The sequence below is a fragment of the Pempheris klunzingeri genome, chromosome 16 (genome assembly GCF_042242105.1).
Source record: "Pempheris klunzingeri isolate RE-2024b chromosome 16, fPemKlu1.hap1, whole genome shotgun sequence".
Classification (NCBI taxonomy): Eukaryota; Metazoa; Chordata; class Actinopteri; order Acropomatiformes; family Pempheridae; genus Pempheris; species Pempheris klunzingeri.
The window spans coordinates 6,194,775-6,213,652 of NC_092027.1; the positions used below are offsets into that span (position 1 = coordinate 6,194,775).

Consider the following 18,878-nt stretch of genomic DNA (forward strand, 5'->3'; position numbering starts at 1 on the left):
TTGTGTTACCCGTGTTGGGATACAACGCGGCCGGTTGTACAGTAAATCCAAATAAAAGTCGGCTATTTCGGCTGGAAAATTTGTAAGTATGAAGGAAGGGAAACCTCAAAACATAATGGCGGAATCTAATCATCTTAACGGCTCGCAGAGGAGACGGTCCGCGCGGTTGAGTTCTTCTCCTCAAGCCGTTGACGTGAAAAGTGACAACAAAATGGCGGTGCCGTCTGTTGCGGTCAAGCGCTCCATCACTGTGAGGAAAATAGCGCCCAGAAAAACAGTCGCACCGTCGGAGAACAAGGAGAACACGCCGAGACGGTCGGAGTGTGAAGGCAGCCAGGAGAAGAAGAAGAAAACGGCGACTAATGTCTCCACTCCTGCTCCTGTCCCGGGCCGTCGAAGCTCCTCCTCGGCCAAGAAGGAGAAGAAGAAGGCCGCTATGCCCTCACCGATCCTCCCCTCCTCACCACCGCCGCCTTGTCGTCCCCAGCAGCCGGCAGAGGATCCAGGGGAAGCGGTGTGGTCGCAGAAAGTTCGCCGGTCCTACAGCAGACTCAGCGACAAGTCCTTCAACAGCCCCGACTCCAGAGACGCCTTATTCGGCTTTGAGATGCTGAAAACCCCCGAGGTGATCGGACGAGTCAGGCAACCCAAGATCCAAGGTCTGGAGGTTTCTGGGTCCTGCGCCGGTCTGAGCTCATTCACGTCCTTGCTGGAGGCGGATGATTGTGGTTCGGCTTTCCCCGAGCCGGACCCAAACATCCCCGGAGTGGCTGTGGTGAAGGAGAAGAGGAGGAGGAGGAAGATCCAGCACATAGACGACACAGAGCTGGACGAGATGGCTGCCAAGATGAACGCTGAGTTTGAGGAGGCAGAGGTGTTTGAGTTGACTGTGGAGTAAATATCATGACTGAAGAACTGAAGGAATCTGTCCTGACATGCTGATAAACACCAGCTGTGGGAGGACAGCATCATCTGTCTGCTTCATACTCAAAAACATTCAACTTGTTGTACATTTCCAGCCTTATATATTCTGTTCTTTTTTGATTTCATGTGCTTGGTTGTTCATTGAAATGCTCTTAATGGGGTTGTTTAAGTCATTACGCTGTGGTAACCGTGGTTAGAGTAGTAAAAGCTACAGTATATTCTTTGTTTTGGCTATTGTTGAAATCTTTATACAGATTATGTTTCCTGTGATCGTTTATCTTATATTTGTCATGTTAAAGGTCCCGTTTGACTAAACTGCATTTGCTAAGTTTGTTTTTTAAGTGACTTTTCAGTCTCAAACCTGGTTGATTGTTCGTGTTATACATTGGAGGACAGCGTGTGGCAGTTTAATATGGCTTGTAATTACATGTGGAAGGGGTAGTTTCTAAAATGTGAAGCATATATTTGCAGGAATGGTACGATCTGAGAACAGTAAAGGGATTATTTTCTATCACAGGAATCGCTGAAAAAACCACAGAAACGTGGGCAGCAGTTCAGGCGCCGTAACTAGGATTCTACCTTTTTTAATAATGTTCTACATCCATATTTAATTGACATAAAGTTTCAAAATAAGACTGTAAGACGGCACCTGTCAATGTTGATCTTGGACTGTTTGTTTTATGCCACTTATGTCCTTTTCTTAACATGCAAGAAAATCTATTTTTACTTGCTTGTAAATGTAAATAAATACACAACTAATTAAATCACCAGACTTGCCAGTAGACATAAAGGTTCTTTCAGTCACAGTACTGGATGTTTTACAGAAATACTTTACTGTTCAGTAAACATTTTGCCAATGTTAATATTTTTAGTAAGGTAAAATTTAAGGAAACCACATTTGCAGTATTTTAAAATTCCTGCAGTTTCTTTAAAACCAAAAAAAAAAAAAAAAAACAGTTTTCTGCTCAATCTGGGCTCAGCAGCATTTTCTTCTAAGTGGAGGGCCGATCTTGTGTTTCTTTGATGCACGAGTTCAGAAACTACACAAAAAAAACCCAATAAAAATCTGCTTTTATAATCAGAGGAAAGTAATGTGAGATGTAAAACAACACTGTTGGACATGTACAGCTTTGGAGGGAGACGGCACATGTTGCTGATTAATGTTAACATGCGCGGGGCTTAATAAGGTACAAGCTAACAACACAGTCCTGCGTGCTCACTATTGGTCTCCAGTGAGTGAGTGAGTGGGCGATCTGTCTGCATTTAATGAGACTGGTGGACAGGTAAGACGGTTTTCCTCTGGAGTCTCTTAGAGGTGGATGTGTTGCATAATTTGCACTAACAAGGGGGGGGGGGGTGTTATCAACCTTCACGCCTCGGTCTGTGTGGATTAGTTTGGCTGTAGAAAACAAAGAATTTGAATGGTTTCTCCTGCTGATGTACGTACTGGTGATAAACTGGAGGAAAGCCTGAATAATCGATTGGACAAACATAAATACAGATGCTTGTATGCAGGGTGTGAAAGGTCACTGAATCATTTAATGGGAATGATGATATGAATTGTGTTGTGGCCTACACAGTCACCAGGGGCCTCATTATCTTAAATATCCCTATCACAGAGGTAATTCCTAAGCTCATGGCTGCGTCCTATCCTACCTCCCATCTCATATCTTAACTGTGTGTAATTGTAAACTCGATTCTTCAGTCTCGTCCCGTCACGCCTGGATCTGTGTTTTGAATGTGAGATCAACGATGGCCTCACTTCACTCATCGCCGGCTAACTAGCTAGCTGTCATGGACAAGAGAAGGCAGGCGCTCTGTTGTAGTTTGGATGAGTTTTAGGCATTAATTGTGTCGTGTAAGAGTGGAAACTGCACTTTTCTGGGAAGATGTCTTCTCCACTTATGGGTCCAGGATGCATTTAAAGCGTCATCATATGGTTTGAGTAGCCTTCCAGTCATAATATTGCTGTGTTTATGTTGTTTCCCATCTTCATTGTCATTGCCACACAGACCCAACGATGATGGTGCTGCCATCCTAACCTGATTCTTCAGTTGGAACAGTTCCTATCCTGAGATAAGATGGGGGTTTTTCTCCAAGACGCAGTTAGGAAACATGTTTCTGTAACACCAAAGCACTAAATGTCACCCTAAACTGAGATAGGTTTCAGGCTTAGGAGGTTTCTGTAATGAGTCCCCAGGTTTGAACCCAACTAAATATCCCAGAATATGTGACAGACATCACTCTCCAGCACCACATGCTCAGGTTCGTTCCCGTCTTTACTTTAAACAGATAGTTACAGGCGAAAGTCATTTACCTTTAGGGAAAGTCTGAGAAGTTTGGCTTTCTTTTGTTGAATGAAAAAACGGGTTTCGTTGGAAAAACAGGTTAGAATACCACAGAGGAAGCCATCAAAAGAATATTGATCTGGTATCTGTTACAACACTAGAAATTAACATGTTCAAAAAGGGCACCAGCACACAGAAAGTCGAGATACGTTTACGGCGAAACACTTTCCAAACCCCGTTTAAAATTAAAATGATTTAATTAGAAGTATAACAACTGCACCTCTGTGACAAAAACACACACTTAAAGAGACTATTTAGCAGCATGTAGAGGCCAGCTCATTGGGCAGCCTATAAGGGCCCTGCGCCCCGTAGAGGGTAACCTATGGTAGATAAAACAGGATGAGGTGCCCTCTACGGGGGCCCAAAAAACTCAATGAGAGTCCACCAATGGCCCACTGATTAGTAGCCACAGATTTACTAGTCCAATCACAAATAGATACGATTTAGGACTTTTGACACCATTGAAATAGTCACAGCTGTCTGGTTGTTGCCGCTTACTGTTATCTGTATCCACTAAATCATGATGGTCATAATTCTGTTTAAGCCAAGATGCTCTTTACTGGTGGTGCTGCTGTTGTTACAGTGCCCCGCAAAAAATATAAAAATCCAGACAGAACCGCCACACCTTCAACAGCAATACATCGTAATAGAAAAACCCCCGAATATCTTTATTTACATCCAAAGAAGTGATCCACGGTGTTGCAGAAAGATGCTGACAAGTATATCTACACCTGTGATAAAAAAAAAAAAAACATCTCTGAATAAACTATGAAGTTGGTTATTTACATCTGCCGAGAGCACGTACTTATGCTGATAGTATTTGGGAGTGTGTAGGAGAAGGAGACACCTAGAGAGATAATGAGTGCGTGTTTGAGTGTGCAGCAGCGAGTAAATCCACAATTTGCTCACGCATTTTAGGGTGTGCAAAGCCTGCTCTGTTTTCTTCCTCAGGTGCCATTTCATGTTCATACCCTTCATTTGGCATTTCAGCTCCCTGGGAGAGGAGACATTTTTTTTTTTTTTTTTTTTTTTTTGCCGAGCACAACACATGGTGGTTTGCCTTTTGTATATTTTTAACAAGGTATTCATGTCTGCTTGTCACTATGACTGAAAGTTACAAACAGAGTGAAGTAGGAGGGCGTTTTGTGAGCCCTCACTGCCAGAAACAGTTATTGATTTACAATGCTGCTGCCTCCACTGCTGCTGCCTGTGCTGGCTTTTGCTTCAGCGTCTGTTCATGCTGATTTTTGTGGGAGGTTGGATATTTTACACTCATATTCATGTGTTTTTTTTTGTGTTTTTTTTTCACCCCTCTCTCGTCTCTGCTTTTTCCTCTCTTTTCTCTCTCCCCCCCCCCCACACCACCACCACCACCACCACCAACCCCTCAAATTTCACTCACGGCAGTTGTCGCTGGTTCAGCTTGACTGCTTCGTTAGGGCTCATCATTTGCATTCAGATTAATTATCTAATTACCGACAAATGTCCGGCGGCCACCCCACACTCCGGCTCGTCAGCTCTCAGCCTGTAATTATTTTAATCATTTACTTTCATCTGGAGCGTTCCTGCCATACTCCTGTGTTTAGAGGCCATTCTTAATTACCCTGCCAAGACACTCTTTTCATGAGGAGGAGGGAGGGAGGGAGGGAGGGAAGAGAGGGGTTGGTTTGAGGGAGAAGAGAGCAATTGGGTGAGGGAACATGTGTGCGTGCATGTGTGTGTGTGTGTGTGTGTGTGTGTGAAAGAGAAAGACCAATGGGGACATGATCCAGAGGCTTTGACAGCACAGAGGAAGCTCTGCTCTGCTGGATGCTCTTTCCTCCCTCTTCTTCTTCTTCTTCTTCTTCTTCTTCTTCTCTCTCTCCATCTACGTACACACCACCCACCCAGCATCCCCAGCCTCCACCTCCCCCCTCCTCCCCACCCAACCAACTTCCTCATCTCTCCTCTCACCCACCCCTCGCCTCCCCCTCCTCCACGCCCCGCTTCCCCCGTTATACTTCCTCCCTTTTTCCCTTTATCGCAAGCACACACAGGAATCGCCCGTGGGCTTCAGTGCTCTGACTGCTAATACACTGACACACACTCACACACACTCACACACACACACATAACACACAGAAACAGGCAGACAAGAGAGTCATGCGCCCTGTTTGTGGCACTCATCAGGATGCACACGTCTTTCCACTATCTGCCTGGAAAATCTATACTCCTCTCTCTGCTCGTCTGTCTGTTTCTGTCTGCCTCTCTCCGTCTCCCACCATCCCTCCATCCATCAGACCTACATGGCTGCACCGTGTGCATGTCTGTCTGCTGCCTCTCCATCCTCCTTCCTCCCCTTCTTATCCCAGTATTTGGACAGCCTGGCGTCAGGCCTGCTGCTCCCTGTCCTCGATGAGGGACGACGGGTCATCTCTCTCTCTCTCTCTCTCTCTCTCTCTCTCCCCCCGTGTGACCGCTCCATAATGATGCTCTCACTGAACCCTTAAGCCACTCACCCCTCTCCGCCCCCCCCCCTCCGACTGCTCTTGTTAAGAAAAGCCAGAGTGAGGGAGAATGAGGGAGAGAGATACAAGCTCTGTAATTGGGCTCTTGAATATTTAAGTCACTGGGGATGAAAGTTTAATGAAAAGATGATTATCTACCAGTTTATCACACCACTGTTTCATATTTCATTTTCATATTCTTGTTCCGAGCTGCATTGTCCGATTTGGCAGCTCTGGATACAGAGTTTATGAGCCAGTGTGTGGTGGGAAATACTGAGCAAAAAGACGCGATGAAGAGAAATGTTAAGGTCACGATGGGAGACACAGTGAGGAGATGAAGAACGGACATTTTGGCTCCAAGAGTGTTATTTATTTATCAGTTTTTGTGGGATCAGTTGTTTCTGCTAATAGCAAGTGTCGCTCATTTGCATGAGGTTAGATCATCACTCCATAAGGGTCTTCTTCCATTTTGAAAAGTTGATCCAGCGTTTACTGGAAAATACTGAACAAAAAGGGGGAAAGATGCACCGAAGAGATTTATTGTCTGTATAGAGAGGAAAACATTTAAATCAGAGGCTGATGGACAATTTTGTCACTATGGACCAAAAGTGTTTTGTCTTCTTTAGGTTGATTTGGTTATATTATATCATATTAATCTTTAGGGCTTTTTCTCTTCTACCAGGAGCAATGTTGTCCCGTGAATTGTTGTCACGAGGCCGTTCTTGGTGCTGGCAGTCATGATCCGGTGAATTTTGGGAAAAAATATAAGCAAAAATGCAGTAGTTGCAGTGAAATGTTGATCACATTAAACATATTTTTCACATTTTTTGTCACATGTGTCGTTGTCGTTATACTGGATACTAGATGCTAGAATACTCCCACAGCACAACGTTAGCTAGCTAACGTTAGCTACCATAATCTACTGGTCATACCAGACCACATGAGGTTGTAGCAGCAAAACCTCTAAATATACTGGAAGAGCAACGCTGCATTTTATTACAAATAAATTAATTCCTACATTTTTAAGTGAAAGAATGAGTTAATTCTCCTTTCAAAAGTTACGTAGTCGCACTTTAAAGAGATTCAGGTGGGAAATTTAAGACCAAATGTGTACATTTCATACTTTTTTGTATTATTTTACGCTGATCAGTTATTTCTTATTAGAGCAATGTTTTTCATAAATAAACAGGGCAGTGAGCGGGACTTTATAAACACCAAGGTCAAGAGTCCTCCAACAGCCCCTGCACCTCTTTCAGATGAAAAAACAAAAAACGAAAATTTCCATTTTTTCTTTTTTTTCTCCCTTTCTTATTTATTCAATTAACTGTTCATGTGTACTTGCTGTACATTTTTATTTCACAGTATGAAAGTCTAAATGGTGTTTCCGAAAAATACTCAAATGTTAACACAGAGTTTTTTTTAAAAAATCCAGAATCAACTTACAAAGTTTATATAAAATTTTAATAGCAGACCCCTCCTGTGCGTCACTAAATCCCTAAAATCACAAAAATAAAACAAGAAAAATCGCAACAACACATCACAACACAGAGGACCGAACCTCAGTGGCAGCTTCCCATTTCCTTTAAATGTTATCATGAGTGTAACATTTTTGTCACATAAATATAATGTTTTTTTTTCTTCTTTGCCTACAAAAAATAGATTCACTAAATTTCCCAGGTTAGACATTAATTAAGAGACAAATTCAGTGCCAAACTTTGGCTTAAAGCATCAGATGGCGGCTTGACTCACTGATTTCCTCCCATTCTGCTGGTTGCGTGTCATCTCCATTAACACAGTTCAATAAAAAAGCACAAGGACACTCTTTCCTTTATTTAATCGCGCAGGATAAACAGACGGCTGTTTGTTATTCATTCTCATTATTCATAATGGTGGGGACATTAATCCCTTTTTGCTAGAAGATGGTGTGAAAAAGCACCACGGTTTGCCGCTCTGACATGTAGCACTTTTCGCCAAACCCCAGTGGAATAACAGGGAGTGCAGAGTTTTGAGGGGGATTATGTTGCGGACCCACACACAGCCTCAGGCCACAGTTTGGATGGGGACACAGTTTGGACGGCAGAGATTAGACACCAAGGTACGGTGCAAAGAGGCCATTTCCAGGCACAGATACGGCCTACACGGGGGTCAACGCAGGGACTCTACTTTGATAGATGAAGTCTGCAGACTTTATTTTGAATGCATGAAAATTAAGATAAGAGATGATGCTTCCACAAGAGGCCACATGACAAAAGATTAGTTTGTGAATTTAGGTGGCGTACAATTTGCATTCTTTGTGTTATTTGATTAATTCTTGGCAAAGTTGCAGAGATAAATTCATGAGCTGCATTATTAAACAGCCTCAGCTTCATCTACAGACCGCCATATGTTGATGTCTGCGCTTCAAAAACGTGAAATCCAATAACCTGTATGAAAGACGCCTCTGGGGACTGGAGTGAGACGGAGTTAAAGAGTGTGTTAACCCTGCCTTATGAGTTACTTGGCATTCATTTAGTCCCATAAAACTCCTTCAAAAAATGGTGGGATCTGTATCATTCTTGCTTCTTATCGGCTTTAATCCACGATTTCACGGCGCTGAGGCGGGGACGACCTGCGCCGCTTGTCGCTTTTGTGGACAGGGTGTCACCGTTTAGCCCCCTATCTCCGCAGCTTGGAAGGGAAGGGAGGGAAACCTGGGAGACCGGCTCCATCTCTAGGTCGGGGTGGGAGGGAGGAGAGAAAAGAAAAAGAGCAAGTTAAATGGAAGTGACAATCTGCAAACATTCCTGCCGGCAGCTGCGTATAGCATTCTCCATAGTTCACCACCCTCTGCATGGTCACTGGGCCCCCGTGACCCCCCGTGCCTGGCACACGCACCTGCCGCTCCCAGCCGTGCTTTCACTGACAGCCAGATAATCTATGGGCGGGTCCCGGCCGGGGCTCCCCTCAATGTGCTCTTGAGAAAACCCCTTATGCGTGAAAAAGCCCCCTTTCTGTGCCTTTTGTCCAACACAGTTTTATGGGACAACATTGGGCATCATGAGGTTTGGGGGATTTTTCACGGGACTCTATAGAAGGCTATAATCCTTTCAGGCACGGGACGAATAAAAAAGTTTTAACCTGCTGTTTTCATATTTATTAGCTGGTTATAGCAGACGAGGCAGCTGAACCGTCAGCACACGCCCCTCCTCCTCCCACACACACACACACACACACACACACACACACACACACAAGCTTCAAGTCCTGGAATCAAACAGTGACGAGATGCTGCGTCCTGAGAGGGGCCCTCATAATGGAGCTGATTGCTTTAACTGAATTAGCCAAGAGAGTCAAGTGGCTGGCTGACGCTGGGGTCATGAAGGCCTTAAATGCAGTGTAGTTTTCTCTTTCAGTCAACAGGTTGTCAGAGCACATTATTAGCAATAGTTTGGGCTGATAAACATTCACATTTCGGAGGATGATTTGACCTGTTTTTGTCTTCTTTGTCAATTAAAGTTTCGACCATGTTTAGCTCGTCGATGGTTTTCAATTTAGGCTCTAAATCAAGTTGAATTAAGCCAATTTACTGAGCACAATGGAGGACAAGGACGGCTTGATTGAATTATTTAAATTCAATAATTGGGCTCTGCAGGAATGAGCAAAATAATGCAAAACGCTGATTAATAGTTGAATACAATGAGAAATTTAATTAAACGGGTACATTTCGCTCCTGTGTAATTCATATGGGAACTTTCTGCTTCCTCTTTGAGTCACATTTAACACATTTTGTTTTACTTATTTGAATAAATTCAACTTGGGAGGAGTTTTAGCCAAAATAACTTCATTGCCATACTAAAACAAAGCAGCATACTACTAACATTTAAAAGACAGATGAAGAAGAATAATATCTATCTATCTATCTATCTATCTATCTATCTATCTATCTATCTATCTATCTATCTATCTATCTATCTATCTATCTATCTATCTATCTATCTATCTATCTATGTGTGTTCTGTTGTTTCTCCTCTGACGACAGGTCTTTCTATCCAGTTCATCATACACAGGCCTCGGGCCGCGCAGCCTCCCCTCCGCCTCCTCCCCCACCCCCTCACCCCTCCTCACCCCTCCCACTTCCCTTCATCCCTCCCTGCTCCTCTGCCTCCCTCCATCCTCCCCACCACCCCCTTTCTGTCAAAGCTGATTGTTTCCACGCCAGCAGAGTGCTGCGGGCGAACACACTGTCACACTACATCAGGCAGAGGGAAGAAGGGGAGAGAGAGAGTATGATAGGGTATGTATGTATTTCTGTGTTCGGAGAGCTCCACACAACAGACGAGGCCGAGGCTGCAGCAGGGATTCCCAAACTTTTTCATGTCAAGGGCATCCAAATACAAGACCACAAAACTCCGATTTTGTCCTGAGGAATCTTAATCTGAACTTTTAGTGGGACAGACAGAGTGATATAACGGTCTGAAGCCAATGCAGACAGCAGGAAGAATCAAACCTTTACACAGCAAAACACCAAGGCCCGCTTTCACTACAGTGTAGAGATGAAGTGAATAAGGACATAATGTTGTGTAAGGCTGATGTGCAGAAGTATTTTTATAACGTTAACCCAGAATTTCACTGATTTAATATGGGGTTAACTTAACCAAGCACCAAAGTTGTGGCAGTGTTATATTTATTATATTATTTGCCCAGACTGGGTCATGATAACCAGCCATTTTGTTCTTTAGCAGGAAAAGCTCAAGTTCGACCTTAAAACTGTCCCACATGTATCATAACTTGTACAAAACAATGTGAACATGACATGTAAAACTGCAAAGGATACACACATTATTAAAAAATCACAAACACTAAGGAGCTAAACTACAGCCTATTGACTGGGGTGGGTTTTTTTTTTTACCCATGTGCACTGGGTGACGCTAACCCAGTACTGTTGGATCAATTTTGACCTTTTAGTGTGTGTTTTTAAAGATACTAAATATGTCTGAGTTGAGGGGAAATGTGTGTAAATCTTTGGCTTTTTTCCCTCAGTGTGAACATCAAAGCTTCAGTGAAGCTGAATCAGAATATCTAATATATGACGCTGTCAGATACTGACGAGTAAGATGAGTTCTTCATAAAGGGAATCAAAAAAGGAAAATTACACGTAAAGTTGCTCATAGTGGGACAGCAAAACAATATCAGGAGGATGTTACAGATATATCAGATAACTTGTCAGTGTAGATCCACATCTGACAGCAGACCCACTCCCAGAGAATCTTTTTTTATGTGTTAAACAAGTAAACAGAACAACTTCATGTAATTCAACATAGACAAATAATTTCTTAAAGGATGTTTTCAAGTGTTTGTTTGTTTCTTTCTTTCTTGACTAAAACTCCCAACAGAATGAATAAATAATCTCCTTAATTCTAAAGAAGACCATAAAGTTGTCACTGATCTGTCACTTTCTTTCTTTCTTTCTTTCTCTGAATTCAATTGAATGCAATGGAATGGCCTTCATTGGCATTAAAGCTTTAACAACAATTGGCCAAAGCATTAAAAATCAGGACAGTAGGCCTGTGTAATCATTTCTTTTTTTCTTTCTCCAAACATATCTGTGTGATCTCTGTAAATTGTAAAAATGCAGGTAAGCTGCCTCAGACTTAAAAAAAATAAGCTATTGAACCAACTATAATCATAAACCAGTCACATCCATGCATTTTATTAGTGTTTGCCAACCATGTGGTGAGTGACGCCTTAAAACAAAGCCTTGGCATTACATAAAGAGGCTACAGGTTGCAGAGTCCACAGTCCAGAGTGTTTTTTTTAACTGTTTCATCTTCATATTTTTTTGAACAAGAAATTAAATTAAATCAGACGGTGGGAAAAAAAAAAAACTGCTAATCATCCCATGATGCCTTTGGTTGATCTTGGCCCTGATCTCAGGTTGGGAACTGCTGCATCGTATCAATCAACATGTAGTGAAAAACAATGTTCCCAATGGGAACCTTTCATGGATCCCAGGTGGTCCCCTGTTTAGTGCACCACTGCTGCACACACACACACACACACACACACACACACACACACACACACTGCTGAATAATCCACCCGTGTGCACACTGTTTCCCCCTGGTGTCAAACCACAGAATCTTCTGGTCTGATCTGAGTGTGTCTGTGATGGAGTGTCTCCCCCTAGTGGATACTGTTTACTGCTGATATCACAGCTCATGTGGGTCAAAGATTGATGTGTGTGTGTGTGTGTGTGTGTGTGTGTGTGTGTGTGTGTGTGGGCATCCATGACAGAATCTCTCACAGGGAGATCATAATGTCTCTTCAGCATGTACATGAACGGATTAGTTCTTGTTGCGTGAAGACAGCAGAGTCAGAGTGAGGTCACAGGTCGGGCTGTCTGAGGTCAGGCCAGACAGATGAAATAATCCTAAAAAACTCCACTGTGGACTTTTCTCCGTATCCCCGTATCCTCCAAATAATGACTGATGGGTAAAACGCATTTCTATTCTGCTGCAGTACAGTGGGACCTAAAGTTAATCACACCAGAGAGAATATTTGGCCTTGAAAATCTGTAAAATCAGTTTTTTTCTCTTTAGTCATTCGTCGTTTGATTTATATTTTGCAGAGAGCCTGTAGTATGTAAGCTTTTCCACTGCACCACTTTATGTTTTCTCCTTTCTTGCTCCTTTTTGATCAGAGAATATGTATTGTTTTGTTACAGATTACATCCGATATTTGTGCATTTTCTGCATTTGATGTGTTCGCTCACGTGATAGAAGGCACTTTTGTTTGTATGTCAGAGAGCCACAGTGGAAACAACCAACAATGCTCTCATTGTGACTTTACCTTTGGTTCAATTAATTAATCAAATCAATCAGACTGATGGATCAGAGGGCTCCTACCTCTTTCTGATGAGGCCAGGTCTCTGTAAAAGAAAATCAAAAATATATACGACCGTCATCTGATTTCTTCTGTGACACTTGAGATTAAAAATCATTGAAATACGATGCACATCAGTGTAAGTGTTACAGTTATTTTCTCTCTGGGCTAAAGGCATCGCTGTGGAGAAAAACACTGAATTCCTTTGTCAGACACTGAAACATGGTGTGTTTGTGGCCTCACTGGAGAAGAAGGTGAAGTTTTAACGACAAAACAGCAAAATGCAGATGCTCCTCTGTCGCCATGGGGGTGCCACAAGGCCCAGCTGTGCGCAGCCCTCTGCTCCCCGGGAAGTTTTGCACTGACAGAAAAAAGAAAAAAAACACACCCTACCTGAGTTGTTTTCCTTTCCCTTTTTATTACTGACTATAGCAGGTTTGCAGAGAGAAACAGAAGCATCCACGTGTGCCTGCAGCAGGAGTCCCAGAGTGTGTTCATGGTGAGGAAAGCAGAGATCCTACACAGTGTTTTTAAATTAACTGCATATAAATATTACGGAGTCGTCTTTCTCTTCCAAACGCTGGAACAAACCATAATGCTTATAGATCCGCCATAAACCAGACAATAAGAACAAATGCTGGTTGTGAAAAATCTCCATCGCTGCACGGTGAACATCCTCGACGACGTGAGGCTTTCTGTGACCTCTGACCTTTAGAAGAAGAGCATCAGGGTCAAAATCCTTTTTATTTATGTAACTTTTAACACAGGTAATGTAGAGAAATGACCATTTATAAATAGGAACAGGTGTGTTAGTCTACCAGCTTCAGTTTATTAGAAAGTAAAAAGCACTTGAGCCTTAATCTCAATGAATTACTTACATTTATAGCTGCAGATTAATGAGCTTTTATAAAAGTTTTATTTTGCTATTATTAATCATTTTAATAATGGCTTTTCAAAACCTCTGCATTAGTGGCTTATAACTGATCAATACACCATTAGTAAATTGTTTATTAACATTAATGAACTAATGAATTACACCATATAAACACTTAATTAAAAGTGCTTTATCATACGGTTTAATTGTTTAATTCTCACCCACTGGAGGAAAACAGTTACACCAGCACACATATTCTAAAACACAGCACCTAAAACATTGTCAGTGCTCTAAAAATACTTTTTCCTGAGGCGTAACTGATCAGGTTGCCTACTTTATGAGCTTTTGGGCTCATTTTTATCTTTGGGCTCATTTATCTCAGCGTTTCATGAGCTTTGTTTGGATCAGTTTTAGAGCCTCTCCTAACTACCCTGAAATCACGTCTCGGTGGTTTACAAAATCACCATCAAAGGCGTGTTTGTTCCTCCTTGGTGTCCTCTTTTTTTTAGTGGTGGCTGCTCGTGGGTTGCTTACAAGTCACTATTCCGATGTAAACGCGTTATCCTCGCGCTTTTACGCCTCTCAAACATCCACCTTCAGCCAGCGAACAAGGGATCAATATGTAAATTGACTCAGATTTTCTCTGTGGTGCCTGCGTCCAGGAGAGGCGATAAGCTTCAGAAATAAACGGGAGTTAGTTGGGAGGCATAGCCGGGGATTATCCCAAACTTGCCCCGGGGTTTGGCTCTACTGTGCGCAACCGGACCGGCGTCTGCGCGCCGCGGCCGGATAGGACCTGCAGGGCCCCGGGGCGCAGACTGACAGGCTCCCCGGGGGGCAGCGAGGGCCCCCACGACTCGCTCAGGATGGAGATTACAGGGTGGCAACGCGGCTGGTATCTCTGTGAACACACACACACACACATACGTGCGCATGGGAAGAGGTGAGATGATCTCGGAGTGCCCGCGGCGGCAGCCATGGCCGTAAAGATTGACGCCTGAGCCCCACACGGATATCACACTCCCTGCAGAACTCACACTCCCCAGCCCCGTGTGATGAGCCGATACAAACCAACTTTGTTCAGCTGACAAAGAGGCAATTGTTAGCTGAAAGGTCATTTGCCCGAGGGCTCCAGTACAGCAAGTACAGCTACAGAAGATAAAAACTGCCCCCTTTTTTTTTTTTTTTTAGTCATATCTGCACTGAGGGGGCTTTGATAAACCTGCTCCTTCAAAACAACATGCTGATCTGGAATGAAATGAAGGCTCTGGGCTATTTGAGTGGTGTTATCAGCCCAGTCCTTGGACTTCCCCTCAGATTAATCTATTAAAAATGTGATTACAAAAACACAAATTTCATTAGATCAGGTCCCACGAATGTGCACACAAACAGGGACAAGAGGAAAGCTCGGATGTAAGATCATTTTATTTTTTCTTTATATGCACTTATGATCTCTCTATATATACACACAGCATAGTCTCAGGGTAGAAATCATCTCTAACAATGTAAAATCTATATGATATTTTCCAATACTTTTTTTTTTTTTGGTACAGCAGGATGTTTCCTACACAGCAGGACAAGATGGAGAAGAACAGCAAACACACACAATATTTTTGACGTTAATGTCACAACAAAGTGTTCATCACCTCTTTGCTTTGACCAGAATACATCCTGAGTCATATGTTTTAGTTTGGTGTAGATGCAGGAGGGGGGTTGGGGGGGGTGTAAGTCTGACTGAAGATGGTTCAGATACATTTATTGTTGCTCTGGGTGGGACACCAGTAAAGAAAATTCAACAAAAACACAGAGTTTTTGAGTCATTACAATCAGCAACATGAGAGTGAAGCTTGACAAAGTGAGACAGGATGATGGGACGTTGTGTTCATTTCTTCTTCTTCTTCTTTTTTTTTTTTTAGGGGAAATGTCTTCAGGGTAGAAGTAAACAGAACAAGAATGCCGTTTTTTTTTAACCACCTCCTGTTTCAGTTCCTCCCCTCCTTCTCTGATTACGACTGGCCGACAGCGGCGGCGGGAGCGGCGTTGGCCACGGCGGCGGCGGCGCCCATGCGCAGCAGTTCCTTCCTGTGCGTGAGGATGACGTCGAAGCTGGACTGCAGGCGGTTCTGCTGCTCCTGGATGCGGCCCTGCAGGGTGCGCACCCAGCGGATCAGCGCCAAGCGGCGGTACATGGTCAGCTGCACCTGGTGCTTCTCCATCTCCTGGGCCTTGAAGCGCTCGCGGTCCCGCAACGTCCACACCGCGTCCATCAGCTCTGGCATCTCGCCGTCTGAGTCTGAAGACCGGTCGTCGTCGTCTTGCTCTTCTGCTCCTTCCTCCAGGACATTTCCCAGGTGGCTTCCTGTCAGCGACTTGCGGCTGAAGCTTCTGTGTCTTCCTGCTGAATCTCTGTTGCTGTTTCTGATGAAGTCGTTGTCATGGCTGTTGGATTTTGGCTCCCCGACGCCGATGCGGTCCCAGCCTCCCATGAGCATCCCTTCGCCACCGCTGTCCATGTTGAGGGAGGACATGCTGCCACCGGAGCGGTAGCTGACTTCAGATTCAGAGTCGCTGTCGCCCCATTCGTCGCCGTCACACTCCCCCACTTCGTCTTCATCTTCCTCCCTTCCCCTTAAACCCAGGCTGCTTTTCCTCCTGTGCAGCTCCTCTTTCTCCCGCCGCTTCTCCTCGTTCTGGCTCATCATCACCCTTCTCACCTCTTCCACCATCCTCGCTTCCTCCGCCCCGTCTGGGGGCACTCGGCCGTAACCATCATCCCCGCCCTCGATCTCGGGCAGGGGCTCCAGGGGGCTCCAGCAGGGCAGGCGGGAGCGCGGTGACAGGAGCCCTGAGTTGTGGTGATACCCAGAAGACGGCGAGGAGCTGGGAGGGTCGCGGCCCAGCGGGCTCAGGTTGTGCGGACGCACCTGGTTTCGGTTCTCGTCTCCTCCTCCGTTGCCCGTGAAGCCATCGTCGCCTTTGCCTGGCAGGAAGTTGAAGTTACCGTCTTTATCACACTTCCTGTTTCGCAGAGAGGAGGAGGAGCCAATGTTGGAGCCTCCGTAGGCCGAGTTCAGAGGTTGGTCCTGATGGTGGAGCATCACTGACCTCGACTGGGCCTCACTGAAACGACAAGGACACAACATTAAAGCACTTCATAGTTCAGAAGCTGGTGTGGAGTGTTTTCCTCCCTTTTTAAGCACAAGTATCCAAAAATTTCCAATATTACCCAGAACACAAATTATCTCTAGCGATCAGAAGGCACAAGAAGTATTTTGAAATCTCTTCTTCAGTCTTTTGTGGGGAAACATCAACATCAACAAGCTGCCAAATTCACACTGTCCCATTCACAGCACCTCTGTTTTCCTGATGTTTGATTACCAGACAAAACACAGCTTATTAGTTAAAGGATCTTCAACAGTAAACTCCAATCTTGGAGAAAGACGCTTCCCAGAAGCTGTGGGGTTCTCAAGACGGAGCCGGGCTTTCAACTGCCAACAATTGAGCAACTTTGACAGAAATTTTCCGGCATCTGAAAGCTGATTTTGTGTACAAACATGAGTCAAAAGCAGCAGCTGCACAGAAGTTACAAAAACAAGTCGTCGTCAGCCCAAAGCACCGCGGCACATTCACGGCAAAATGTTAAAGCAGAAATGTAAAATATCTGCAAAGAGCTGGATTAAAAAAAAATGACACAGTATGATTAGAATTGGACGGATGAGCCAAAGCAACGATAAAACAGAGGAAAATTAAATCTAGTTCGCCACCACACCCCACCCTGAACACACACACACACACACACACACACACACACACACACACACACACACACACACACACACACACAGACACACTCTTAGGTCGCACCAAACTCCTTGTTTATAATGTCTAGAACTACAGGCTGGTCTGCACACTCCACTTCTATTAGCATCAAATATTTACATGTCTCCTCAGAATGGAAATTTCTCTAATCCTGACTTCAGGCTGCTGTCAATCAATCCCTCTCTCCTCTCCTCTCCTCTCCTCTCCTCTCCTCTCCTCTCCTCTCCTCTCCTCTCCTCTTTTCTCCTCTCCCTCTTCTCTTCCTCCCCTCTCCTCTCCCCTTCCTCTCCTCTCCTCCTCTCCTCTCCTCTCCCTCCCCTCTCCTCTTTTCTCCTCTTCCTCTCCTCTTCTTCTTCTTCTCTCCCTCTTCCTCCCCACGCGCGTTCACGTGGTGCTGAAGGACAGCGACCGCGGACGGGAGCGCGCGTGCAGCGGGCACAGTTCTGACGCTTGACGGTCGCGAGGACAAAACACCGCTTATCCGTGTAAAATCGACACCTTTATCTCCCCAGAGCTGCATTTTAAAACGTCAAACAACCTCTAAGCGTCTTAAAAATAATGCGAAGCCTGCAGAAGAACGGATGTCTTACGGCTGTGGCTGCTTTTCACCCAATGCGAAAACATCAGCACGCCATGTATAAAAAAAAAAATAATAAAAAAAAAAAAAAAAGGAGAAAAATAATACCGAAACAGTCCTGCTGCTGGGTGGATGTTTCTGATCTGAACACAGAGGTGCGTGTCTTTGCACGGACGACGGCAGAAAACACAAAAAAGGCGACCAATGGCGCTCAGTGGCTGCATGTTTACGGCGCAGTGATGGATGTGAGGATTTAAATCTTTCAAAAAAAAAAAAAAAAAAACACGACAGTTTTACATCCTGACACATGTACAGGTCTAAAAAAAAAAGGCTTCCTCTGAATGTGGTCAGATTAGACAAAAAAAAAAGAAGCAGGAAAGACAGGAATGTTTCTATATGTGCGCTGGGCGTTATGTAACGCTCACCCCATGTCAGAGCCGTCTCCTCTCTATCTAGCTCCTCTGAGGAAAAACAAGCTCAGACCTTTGCTTCCATCGCCTGTTTGCCGGCTGAAGAAGTCAAATGATATATTAACACGAGGTTCTGGTTTGTTCTTACCTTTCTGCTGGTTTGCTGGGACGTGGAGAATCTGGACACTGCGCCCTCCCAATTTTTTTTTCTCCCCCTCCACACCCCCCCCCCTCTCTCTCCTATGTGATGTTTATCTTCCTCTTCCTCTCTCCTCCTCCTCCCATCCTCTCCCTGCCATTGTGGTTCTGAAGGACCTGCTGACTCACTGCACTTCCTGAACTGGGCTGGGACAGGAGGAGAGGGGAAGCCGAGGAGAATGAATGGGAACAATGTGAGCTCAGAGATGGTGATGGAGGAGGTTTGAGCCCTGACAGCCACATGATGGCACGCTGTCAACACAATTACATGCTCACTATTAGTCTTATTATAGTCAGCTACATTCAAACAGGAAGGGCCATTGAGAGCGGGCCTGATTACAGCACATCTGAAACGATAAAAGCACACAGGAGTTAGATTGT

The 18,878-nt window shown here is 44.4% G+C and overlaps 2 protein-coding genes across 2 annotated transcripts; one reads left to right on the forward strand and one right to left on the reverse strand.

Annotated features, from left to right (window-relative positions):
* The first annotated feature begins 31 nt into the window (after positions 1 to 31).
* On the forward strand, positions 32 to 1,686 carry cdca5 (cell division cycle associated 5). Its single transcript, XM_070846917.1, has one exon. The coding sequence runs from the start codon at positions 89 to 91 to the stop codon at positions 896 to 898; it is 810 nt and encodes a 269-aa protein (XP_070703018.1). The 5' UTR covers positions 32 to 88; the 3' UTR covers positions 899 to 1,686.
* A 13,230-nt stretch (positions 1,687 to 14,916) lies between these two features.
* On the reverse strand, positions 14,917 to 18,500 carry LOC139215820 (uncharacterized). The gene is made up of 2 exons (XM_070846853.1): positions 18,448 to 18,500; positions 14,917 to 16,613 (listed from the first exon to the last, which is right to left on the reverse strand). Exon 2 carries the CDS (start codon positions 16,589 to 16,591, stop codon positions 15,500 to 15,502), a length of 1,092 nt encoding a protein of 363 aa, XP_070702954.1. The 5' UTR covers positions 16,592 to 16,613; positions 18,448 to 18,500; the 3' UTR covers positions 14,917 to 15,499.
* Between the last annotated feature and the right edge of the window lie 378 nt (positions 18,501 to 18,878).